General features: G+C 28.5%; 1 protein-coding gene across 2 annotated transcripts in view; it reads right to left on the bottom strand.

Moving 5' to 3' along the window:
- The window catches only part of LOC107448640 (obg-like ATPase 1), a 46,019-nt gene that overhangs the window by 20,512 nt on the left and 12,798 nt on the right, over window positions 1-12,709 (bottom strand). For both annotated transcript variants that reach the window (XM_016063921.4, XM_016063922.4), the window contains exons 6-8: window positions 7,683-7,858; window positions 6,140-6,217; window positions 5,190-5,287 (exon numbers count right to left, since the gene is read on the bottom strand). In XM_016063921.4, coding sequence (XP_015919407.1) covers window positions 5,190-5,287; window positions 6,140-6,217; window positions 7,683-7,858 — 352 coding nt within the window. The remainder of the gene's footprint in view (window positions 1-5,189; window positions 5,288-6,139; window positions 6,218-7,682; window positions 7,859-12,709) is intronic.

Raw genomic sequence — 12,709 nt, 5'->3', positions numbered from 1 at the left:
ATGCAACTTTTCTGTTTTTCTTTGAAAAATGTAGGTCCCACCTTCTGAGAGTTTTTTCCCAGATCGTTTGGGTCATCCATGCTTTGGAATTGGCATCATACAAAAGGGGCAAAGATTTACAATTTTTCATGCATCTCGGTTTCAGAAATTTTCCAATCACCAAAGGAATCATTTTCTCCGAACCATCCATGTTTGCAGATAACAAAACTGTTAAGCGTTCCTTACTTTTTTTTCCGCCTACACATTTTTCTCCTTTGAAGCAAAGGGTTCTGTCGGGTAAGATCCTATAGAAAAGTCCACATTCATCGACGTTGAACACGTTAGCAGGTTCATATCTTTCATGAATATCTCGCAACACTATGTCTTTCCATTCTTTTAAAGAACTGTTGTCAAAATCAGCAGCTTCTCCGCACAATTTCTTAAAGAATAGGTTATTTCTTGCATTGAATCGCTGTATCCAGCCATTGCTTGCAACAAAATTTGATTCTCCTAGTTCTTTAGCTATTTCTAAAGCTTTTTCTTTTAGAATATTCCAGGATATAGGAGCATTTTGTGATCGTGCATATTTGATCCATGACAGAAGAGCCTTCTCCACATTCTCATAAGGTGACACACGCTGACGTTTTCTTTCTCGGTCGCTAATTGAAGCATCTGGACAGCTACGTTTGGCTGCTAAAATGTTGTTTAAAGTTGTTCGCGGTATAGAATTTTCTTTGGCAAAAGTAGCTTTTGAAAGGTTAGACTTTTTAAACTTTTCAACCAATTCATTTTTTTCCGATATTGTTAAATTCTTTCTTTTCGAAGCCATAATGAAAGCATGGATATGTTATTCGTTCAGTAATCCAATAAAAATGTTCTTTTCTCTCAACTTCAACTCCTTTTCAAGCTCTGAGAGATAACTTCAAACGATCAAAAGACCCTTTGCCCTTGGGCGGGGAAAAGAATGCCAGTGGTCAAATGAGGAGAGGGTAAGGTCATCAATGAATGCAAAAGAGAAAAGAGGGTAGGGTGACGAAATAGAGGGGGGAAATTCCAGTTCTCTCCGGGGGTCGAAGGAATGTGTTTACCTTCAGGTCATTTTTCTTGTCTTCCTGTCTAAAGAAATTTCTTAAAATGTATCTTTTTTCAAAAGAAAAAAAAAAGGAAACTGACCATATAACCGGTAACTCGAAAAATAGGATGACCATATAAGCGGTGATCTTTAACACGTGTTTCCTATTAAGTTAGACGGGACTTTAGAAAATTGACCATATAAGCGGGGTGACCTTATAAGAGGGTGACCATATAGGCGGTACTGACTGTAGTATTCAGCAAAATGAAATTCACAAGTCTTTGGATAAACTAAATTTTCAGCATAGCAAATGAATAGGCTGAATATACTGTAAATCGACACTAACTACTCTGTGTATTTAACAGAAAGCACTTAAATTTGCATTGTCTTATGTTAAAATGAAGATTTAAAAGAATATTAAAGAAAAATTTCTTTAAAAGATGTCTAATGTACAAAACTGCTAATGTTTATCTTTAAAAATGTTTAAGAAGATTTAAAAGAATATTAAAAAGATTTTTCTTTAAAAGATGTCTAATGTACAAAACTGCTAATGTTTATCTTTAAAAATGTCTAATTTTTAGTATAATCTATACCAGTGTTTCCCAAACTTATGAATTTTGTGTACCCTTTCTAAATTTTTCGTAGCACTGTGTACCCCTAATAAAAAAATTAATGTATTTTTTATTATAAAAAATGCACATAAGTTAAAAATTACAACTGGCTGTTGACACCACTAACTATTAACTGTTAACTCTGCAAAAAATAGCCAATAGAAAAATACGTAATTGTAAATTTTCATGGCTAGTTTTGTTTTTAAATAAGAAATTTTGATATATGTTGTAAGATATTTCGCATAAAAAGCGTACCCCGCTAAACTGTTCCCGTACCCCTGGGGGTACGCGTACCACACTTTGGGAAACACTGATACACTAAATTTGGTTATAAATAAATTTCTTAATAATATCACTGCAGATTTTCAATAACACATGAAAATGAATACATAATATTACAAAAGATGTGAGCTTTCAAAAGTACAAGATTTTGGTTACTATTCAAAATATAAGTGTTTCTTCAAAATTTAAAATTTATTTTTTCTAGAACATATTTAGAAACACTATCCTTTATAAAAAATTTATGAATTTTATGTATTAATTAAATTTCACATATGAATCTAGGTTTTTGACATTTTAGACATTTTTGACGGTGAGGTTTTTGACGTGACGGTTTAAACCATGGTTTAAACCGTCAAAAACTGTCACATGTCAAAAACCTGCCAACCCTGCTACAGTCTTGTGCAAGTCATTGGTTATGTTGACAATGGATCCTTTTATCCCTAGGTTAGAATTTCCGATTCTTAATTAAAACAAAAATATCGTTCAAATGATGAAATTGTCTTTTATTCACAACTCAAGAAATATTTATGAAAACTCTCTGGTCCCATATCTCAAAAATAAACTCACCAACTTATTGCATAACAAAATTAAACATGAAAAAAAGAATTCTAAAAAAATTATCAAACAGCAGCTGTCACCATAGCAATGCATGCAGTGGCGACACATGTGCACTGTTTACTATTACTCTTGATTATTGTAGTTGAAAAGTGTGAGTTCGTCATCAAATCCCATTTTGCCAATGGGTAAAAAATGAAGAAACATTATCTAATTTTTTCTATGGAAAAAAGCATACACAGGGTATCTGCTACATTTTAGATTTTCAAATTCATGACTTTTCATGATTTTCCATGACTAATTCCAAGAATTTTTCATGACTTAAAGAAGTTACTATTTTCTCCGACAAAAACGTAACAATAAATTAAAAAAAGCATTATAATAACATTCATTGAAATGATAATTATAACCAGAACTGTTATACTCTGCATCCTCATATTTATAGATTTTAAATTTAAAAAACAGAGTTAAGAAAGAGTTAAGCAATAAATTAGCTGGAAAAGAAATAAAAAAAGCAATTTTTTTTTTCCATGCAGAATAATACTCTAAAGATACCTTTCTTGTTCATCAGAAAGGAAAGAAATACTGTCTGCTCTCATTTCCAAATTAAAAAAAAATTCGTCAATGATTGGCTTGCTTCAGCTTGAAATTTAAATTGATAAAAAAATAAATAAATAATAAAAATTCTTAAATCACAGAAGTTTAAAAGATAATTTGCTTTAGAAATGATGTTTTTTCTTTTATTTTTTGAAAGAACATGATAAAAACATTTTATATTCTAATAAAATAGGACTGTGAGTAGTGATTTTGTTAGGAATTCAGATATCTGGAACATGCTGAAATTGAGGGGGCGGGGGATACCATTTTAAAAATTAGATATCGGCGACCTAAATCCATGACAAATTTTGTTCAATATTGAAATTCATGACTTTCCAGGTGCGCGGATACCATGTATATATTAAAATTATTGTTAGAAGTTTTAGGATTAACACTCAAATAATTTTGGGATAGACACTATCAGTGGTAACAAGTAGTGAAAGTACTATAATCTCTCCTTTTTCTGTAGTATAGTGTTCTACTTTTTAAAAACAAAGTAGTGTAGTAAGTAGAGCAGTGCCATACAAAAAAAAAAAAAAAAAAAAAAAAAAAAAACAGTAGTTTATATTAATTCCTGACAACTACTTTACATGCGAGTTTAAAGAAACAAGGTTCAAATGCAACTAATTTTTCAAAACTGATTGTTACAAATCATCGCGCATTCCATTAATAATGATATGAATTGTTCACATTTCTCTCATCTTCTAGCTTAGCTTGGAAAAAAAAAGGCTTTATTTGCAAAAATGTGGGTAGCAGTAAATGTTAGTGTGAGACTGGGGATCTTTTTTCAGTTGTGTCTTATATTTCATTTAATCACATGCTATTACGTTACATTTTATAAATAGAGATTTTTTTTTTGTGCTTAATTTCGGAGATCCCACTCAGCTTTTCACCAAAGAAATGACCTTGAAAATCAAATCGATAATATAAGCTAATCAAATTCATTTTCATGAATAAACTTCAAAAATATTTTAACACACCATTACTAAAAAAAATGACCTTATAAGGTTTAAGGATGATCTTTCATGATCTCTTCAAAGTTGTTAAATAAGTGTGTTAAACAGAGAGCGATCTGTATTTTAAAAAGGTTCAATTTGTCTTGGAATAAGGGCACCTAAGAAACTTTTAATTGCATAAGATTATACTGCTACTTAAAAAAACTTATGTTATACAAGTCTTAGATATTAAAAATTACTATATGAACTTTCAACTTGGAACATAGGAACTTTTTAAAAAAATAATTAATCAATAATAATCCTTTAAAAAGTCACATTAAAAAAATTGAACTTTATCAATTCAGGGTTTTAAAGCTTCATTTGAATTAATGTAATTAAGTTTTAAAAGTGCATGATAAACATTTTGGTAGAGTGGTAATTTTAAAATTTTTTCGAAAATATTATTATTTTTTTCACAGCAGACAGCAGGTGTCACTGTCAAAAACTTCACATTAATTAGTACTGAGCTCATCAATAAACTCTTCATTTAAGCATATTTTATTTTATATGCATAATACAGTAGAGAACCGATTATCCGGAACGATCGGGACCATCGCTATGCCAGATAACTGATTTTTCCAGTTTTCTGATTCACTACAAAAAGCCGTTTTTTTATTGTTAAACCCAACTAAAAAAAAAAAAAATTTAAAATTTCTGGAAATAATCTTAAAAAGAAAAAACAATGAAGTAATACACTAATGATTATTTCCAAAATGATGGTAAGGTAAATATCAAAATAGAAAGAAAAATCCTAAAACCTTATGAGGAAAAAAACTTTTTTTTCAAAAAATGGCAGGAAAATTTATCGAAATTCGTTCCGGTTTTTTGATTTCCGGATAACGGGTTCTGTACTGTACCATTAATATTAAAATGTGTAAAGAATGGACATCATATAGGAAAGTAATAATAATAAAAGAGAAGATTGATAAAAAGGCAGAAAATTGATAATTTGGTTAAAAAATCTAATACTTAATATTTTTGTTATAAAGAATGACACAGATAAAAGGATTTAATAGATGATTTGGTCCCTTTTTATGCCAAAAGAAATTATTTTTTTGATTTTACTCAGAAAAGGCAGAAAAACAAGCTATACATTACCATTTATTTTTCTTCCTAATATAATCTTTTTCTGAAAGGTTGATTAAATAAATCATAGGTTTCGAAGTCAAAAACAGGTGTTTGTTTAGAACTTCAATCTGAAAATAATAAAAATTTAATTAAATATTACACTATTTACTAGGAATTAATGTATTTATACATAAGTTATAAATACATTAATCAATGGGCATAAGCACATTTTTCAACTTGTTTAGAAAAGCAATTTTGAAGTAAAACACTTAAACTTTAATAGAGGCATAAGATGTTCTGCTATCAAAAAAGAATATTGAAAATTTGGCAAAGCGTAATCATGGAAACAATAGGATTAGTTGAGTCTAAAAATGTCACCCAGGAAAGAATGTGACTAACCCACTAGTCTTAAGTTCTTTAATTGACATTTGATTGTGTTTCAGCAGTTTTAACATTTTCAAACACAAAGAAAGTATTATTTTTTTAGTTACTGGTCTTCCTAACCAGTGACCAAATTTAATAATTTTGACCACTAGCAAGGTTATGTGACTTATAGTGTGTAACACAAAGACAACTTATTTGAATACATGCTTTTTGATACATATATAAAATTTTATTTTTGCGAATTTCATGCCCAAATTAAAAACAGTTTCCGTTACAAGACCAGACAAGTTTTATTGCATGTCTAAGTTGTGAGAAATAATTCCCATATGAATTTCTTCTTAATTAGTTTGATTAGGTATTAATTGATTATTAGCAAATTATTTTAAATAATCAAATTTCATACAGTATTATTTTGAATACTTTATTAAATCAATAAAGCAAACTGATCACAGCTGAACAGTCAGAAAGCAATTTTTCGTGGTATTTTTTAGAAGTCTGCTTCGCTACTAGGATTATGTGCTATGCTAAGTAATAGTAAAAAAATGGTAAACAAAAAGAGTTTATGGTTATCAGATAAAAGTTTTTATTAACTTTACCTCAGCAGCATTCCAGTCAGCAAACCTTATATGTTTCTTTTCGTCAACTAACAAGGCTTTTATTTTACACAAGATATCCTAATCCAAATAAACATCAAATTAAATTCATCACATTTTATAATAGTAAAATAAGAATCCTAAAAATAAAAGCTTCAAAACATAGCTGGAGATAAATTAAGATAATCATTTAAACACTACAAACTTAAGACATTGTCTGCATTTATCGATACTAAACTTCAAAGGATTTCATTTTTCCGTAAAGTTTGTGGCACCATTTAGAGTTATTTCAAAGTTAGTGGACATTTCTTTTTTGTTTTGTAGTGGACTTAAAACATGAGAAATGCATTGGAAATTACAAAAGAATTGATTTTACTTCGGATTTTAGTGCCAAGAGCATTTATTTAAAAAGTTTATTGAGCACATTACACAAATCAAAATAATTACCATAAATTTCCGAATATAAGACAATTTTTAAAATTTTTTTGAAAGCTAAAGCTTTTTTAATTTCCAATGAGCTGCACAATCAGTCTTCCCGATGAGCAGACCTAGTGCGTTCTCCAGAATTGGTATCCACTCTTTCAGGACCACCACAATGGGTGAGATACTGTTGGCCATGTTAATTTGGACATCTAGTTTCTGCCACACTAGACGGCAGCACCGAGACTCTATTTGGACGCTAAAGTGCACTAGGAATTTAATTTTTCTGGAAATACCAAGAGCCAACAAGACATCTTAAGGAACTTTTACATGCCGCATAATCATACGACATGGTCGCTGAGTAATGAGTATGACAGCTAAAGTAGGGGGAGGGTTTGTAATCGGATCTACTTAACATGAATAATTCCAGGAGGACATCTCTTAAAGAAGTACTTCTCCTTTTGTCGAGCATTAGCAATAATCACTAAATATCACGAAATCTATATAAAAAAGTAAAAAACGGAATACCTAAAAATAAAAACACATAAAAAGGACAATTTGAAAGGAATACTATTACTTTTTTATTTCATAATTACAAGTTCAACCGTCACTAGATCTACCATTACTACAAGAGAGATTATTTTTAATTCTGAGCATAGAATGCCTTACTTTTTTTTTTACGTCAGCTTATATACAAGTTCTTAATTTTGAAGAAATTTTCAAATGAAAAGCATGCTCTTTGGCTTATACAAGGATATACCTTTATTTAAAAATATACTGTAAAGAAAAATTGAAATACAATACATATATATACAGTAATGAAAAATTTTAATATATATACTGGAGTGATAGAACTAGATTCGCATTCCTCAAAAGTTAAAATCACCTCTGCCTCTTCCTAAATTGCTTCTTGCTTGGTAAGAGTGCCACTAAGATTGTACGAAGCGCTTTATCAGCATAAGTTTTTTGGCAACTAGTATAAGAAATTCATCATCAGATTATTTTAAAGCTAGGTATCCTAATATCCTAAATATGCACAGAAATTTCTACTATATGCTTAGGATGTAACTTTAAATACTACAACATGCAAAGTTTTCAAATGCACTGAAAAGTATTATTTTCTTACATATTCTGGTTTTGATTTTTTATCACTTCCTCGCAGGACTGTCCTTTCAAGTTTATCAACAATACCTAGAAGATATTCTTCATCTTTGAGCCTTAATTCTTCATTGATAATATCAATGTCCCTAACTGGATTAATGTCACCTTCAACATGGGAAACATCTTCATCCTCAAAACACCCTACAGCAAAAAAATAAATACTTTAAAAAATATAAAAAATTCTTTTTTTTTTTCATTCATGTTTTAATAAATAAATTATTTAACTCCAAAAAGTATTTTTTATTTATTTATTTAATTTTAAAGCGAATTAAAAAAAATAAAATTAACATTTTAGCAACAAAATTACCTATAAATATAAATATTATCTTCTTAATATAAAAGTAAAAAGAACTGTGCACTAAATAAAAAAAAATGAAACATCTTAACTTTTGTCAGGTACAATTGTCTAGACTTAATGTTTTGAGTGATAAACCTTTTAATTTTTCTTGAGCAGATATTTTTAGCTACAAAATGTACTTTTTCTGATTGAACATATTTTATTTTTTCTTACCACTGTTTATGAATTTGGATTCTTAACTTTCATTTTAATATGCTTTTGCATTTATCAAATTTAGCTACAGTGAATGAGTTTTTTCCCAAAGAGCTTGATGACGATAAAAAATTTTCTTGATTTTTACACCAAATTTTAAAAATAAAATATAACAGTAAAAAAAAAAATATTTAAAGATAAACTCAAAATGCTTTTTCTTACACTGTGATTCATTTGTAAGTGCTAAGTTAAATTATTTTATGTTTAAATATTTGCCAACCTGAAGTTAATGTCTAAGGTGACATAATTTGTTTCGTCATTCGAATAGTTTTTTTTAAAAAAGATGTGTGAAATAAATTTTGAGAGTTTTTTCATTTTAGCTTGCTCAGTAGTTGATAATGATAAATTTCAATTACATTTTCAATAATTTTGAATTGTCCATTTGCATGAACCAATTTAATGCTACAAAACAATTTTTAACGCAGTAATATAGTTACAAATATATTATGATTTTTTATAATATTTCTATCATAGTTAAGTTCATAAAATGCAACTAATTATAAAAGTTCTTGAATTATCTTTGAAAATTTAAAATAAATAAATAAATGAAAAACACGAACCCTTGTATGTGTAAAAGGTTAGCTGAAGGGATGGCAAGTTTCTTCCATAGTGGAAAAAAACCACCCTGGAAGAAATAAGTTTTTTCCAACCCAAGTGGAAAAAACTATTTTTTAAAACGAAATATGAAATACTAAAACAGATTTAAATTTAAAAAATCGCTTAAATAATAGTATTTTTTTAGACTATTCATTACATATTTTTTTAAATAAACAATACTTTTTAAAAAAAAAGAATATCTAGAGAAATTAAATTAAATCAAATGTAGTTTCATTCAATGATTTACAGTAAGGAGTCTAGAAGAACTCAATTTTGAAATTATTTGAAGAACTGTTCATTGATTGACTCATCATTGAAGACTGATTCATTGCTGAACCAAATTCACAATTTTCTCCCAATATTCAGTTTTTTTAGTACTTAGTTTTTTTCTCTTTTTCTTTTTGAACATAGATGAGAAATAAAAGACTGTCATTTTTATGCAAAAAAAGTAACATTTATAAAATTAAAAAAAAAAAAAAATTTTTTTTAAAGAAAAGATTTTTTGTTTAATATTTTTTTTCATCAACAAATAAAATATATACATAGAAAAAAAATGACACATTTCTCTTTTTTCTCACTTTGCGAGTTGTCATTACATCAAAAAAATAAATAAATATATAAAAAAAAACATGAAATCTGCAGCAATAACTAAAAAAGGATTGTTGATAAAACCACGTGTATTCATGAAGAAGACACACAAATCGGACGCGTCGAAAAAGGGTAAATGACATACAAAAGGGTAAATGTACATTTCGAGATTCACCTCACAAAATGAATAATGTCGTTTAAAAAATATCGAGATGTTAAAAAAATATGCGAAAATTAGCAATAATAACCGCCAAAAAAATTATGAGAAAATCAACAGCAATAACTGCCAAAATAAAAATTAACTGATCGAAATACCACATGGATTTAACATAAATCAAGTGCATCAAAAAGTAATTACTCAAATTTAAAATTCAAATTTCTCATTTCTTAATAATATCACATGAAAATATCGGGATTTAAAAGGCGAGTAAATCAGTAACAATTAACTGTGAGAAAGTCTATCGAGCAAAGCGATGGTATTGTCAAAGTAATCATGATATCACTTAAAATAACATTTAGTTAAGCATAGGATACAACAAGTATCATTAAAAGCTGAATAGATGTATGTAACTGCACTACTTAAAAAAAAAACACAGACGTGAAAAAAAGAGAATACAAAAGTTAAAAAAGAAGAAAAAAAAGTTCTCTAAAAAACATATTTTATTTTAAAAATATTACGTAAATAACCATTAGTTATTTTATCAGCAAAAGAATATTTCAAAAGTTTAAATAAAATAGAGAGAGAAACTACGAATAAAGACTACAGGGGTGCTATTCGCAAAATATCAAATTGCCTCACCAGAAATTGCATTACGTCTCAGTTAAAATCTCTTTTTGGCTCAGTTTGTCTCAGATAAAATTATTTTTTGACTCAGTTTATCTCAGCTAAAATGACTATTAATCAGTTTGATAACAATATAAAGATAATTTTCAGGATCCATAAAACCATTAATAGCATACTAGGAGTACTACAATTATACATACATTCACTATTGCTAGGATTTTAAAAAACCTGCATATGATTGATCATAAGAGTCCACAAAATTGTTTGGTGGACTCTGTTGTTTTCATATATATTGCATTTATCATTTATGCCAATGAATAGTACCTGTTCCAGAATTTTACAAAGTAAATTTTAACTTTCTTATTTTATAAAATATAATGGTGTAACCTTTCTAAAACGAAATATCTATTTAGTTTTGGTAATTCAAAAGGGAAAATACCCATTTTATTTTGAGCTCAAATTTCATCTCAAAATATATAACTATTCAGTTACAATGGAAGGTCTGCAGATTTCAATAATTAAAAGAGAAATTCAGTAATTAAATAATGAGAGTTTTAAAAAAAAATGTAAATAACACAAGAAAAAAAATCACTCTTTGACAGAATTCAGGAGGTGCAGTGAAATTTTGAAATATTTAAGGTAGGAATTTTTCAAGAAAATTTTAGGGAGCACTTAATAGCCAAAAATTAGCATATATACATTTTTATATCAAAATAGAAATATATAAAAACTATTATAAACAATTTAAAAACACACATATAAATATACTTTTCTTTCTAAAATGACTTGCATCCTTTATTAAGCATAAAAGTAAACCTTTTAGCTAATTGGCATTGACTAGTAGATTGTACTTTCTTGCATTCACAAGATCAGTTAGTTGACTATGTTCTTTTAATTTATATAGCTAAATATACAATCATAAAATGTAATTATGAATGCACTTAGTAATTGTTTAAATGCAACAACTGTAGAAAAATATATCACATCTTTACAGTAAATAATTCAAGAAAAAACTTAATTCGACTTCTTTCTAGAATTGTGATACTGGATTTTAAAATCGCGTGAATATGAATTGCGATATTGGATTTCAAAATCGTGTGAATATGAATCACGATATTGGATTTTAAAATCGCGTGACTGTGAATCGCGATTTTGGATTTTAAAATCGCGATATTGGATTTCAAAATCGTGTGAATATGAACCACGATATTGGATTTTAAAATAGCATTAATATGAATCGCGATTTTGAATTTTAAAATCGCGTGAATATGAATCGCGATATTGGATTTCAAAATCGCGTGAATATGAATCGCGATTTTTGATTTTAAAATCAAGTGAATATGAATCACGATATCGGATTTTAAAATCACGTGAATATGAATCATGCGGTTGGATTTTAAAATCGCGTGAATCTGAATCGTGATTTTGGATTATAAAACCATGCGAATATGAATCGCGCTGTTGGATTTTAAAAACACGAAAATACAAATAACGATATTGGATTTTAAAATCGCGTGAATATGAATCACGATTTTGGATTATAAAATCACGTGAATATCAATCGCGCTGCTGGATTTTAAAAACACAAATCATGATATTGGATCTTAAAATCGCGTGAATATGAAGCACTATTTCGGATTTTAAAATCGCGTGAATATGTATCGTGCGGTTGGATTTTAAAATCGCGTGAATATGAATCACGATTTTGAATTTTAAAATCACGTGAATAAGAATCGCGCTGTTGGATTTTAAAAACGCGAAAATACAAATAGCGATATTGAATTTTTAAATCGCGTAAATAAGAATTACGATGCATAATTTTTAGATCACGTGAATACGAATCGCAATGAGTAATTTTTAAATAGCGTACAAATACGAAAAACGAGGTCTGATATTACAACTGCGTGATAACGAATCGTAATATTGGATTTAAAAATGCGTGAATACGAATCGCGACGTTGGATTTTAAACTCGCGAGAATACAGATCGCGATATTGAATTTTTAAATTGAGTGAATAGGAATTGCTAGTACGATTTTTAAATAGCGTAAAAAAATCGCAACACGTAAGTTTTAAATCAGTTAAATACGAAAATCGATGATTGATATTCAAATCGTCTGATTAAAAATTGCGATTTTAGCATATTCCAGCGCAGTTCTTAATATTTAAAATTCCGAAAATCAGCCAAACAAAAAAAAAAAAATGAAATATCGGTGGTCGAAACGAAACGCTTAGACTCCTTTCTACTCTATAGCAGAAGCCGCGGTAATCCGACTATCTTGGCTTGGGTTTCTCTAATTGGACTCCCTAAAAATTTTAGTTTCTGGAACATGTTCGGAAATTTTAAAAATTGGGAGAAAAAAGCGGATTTCCGCTTTTTTGAGGAAGTCTTTCATCCCTGAATAATTATGTGCACTGTACAGTTTCCTAAGAAAAAAAAGCAAGATAATAACCAATAGTATAAGGGAAGAATA

The sequence above is a fragment of the Parasteatoda tepidariorum genome, chromosome 4, assembly GCF_982258835.1.
Source record: "Parasteatoda tepidariorum strain Cologne lab strain chromosome 4, Ptep-v5.0, whole genome shotgun sequence".
In the NCBI taxonomy this organism is placed as follows: domain Eukaryota; kingdom Metazoa; phylum Arthropoda; class Arachnida; order Araneae; family Theridiidae; genus Parasteatoda; species Parasteatoda tepidariorum.
Note: the sequence above shows the minus strand (reverse complement) of the source record. Positions and strands in the feature narration are given on the sequence as shown.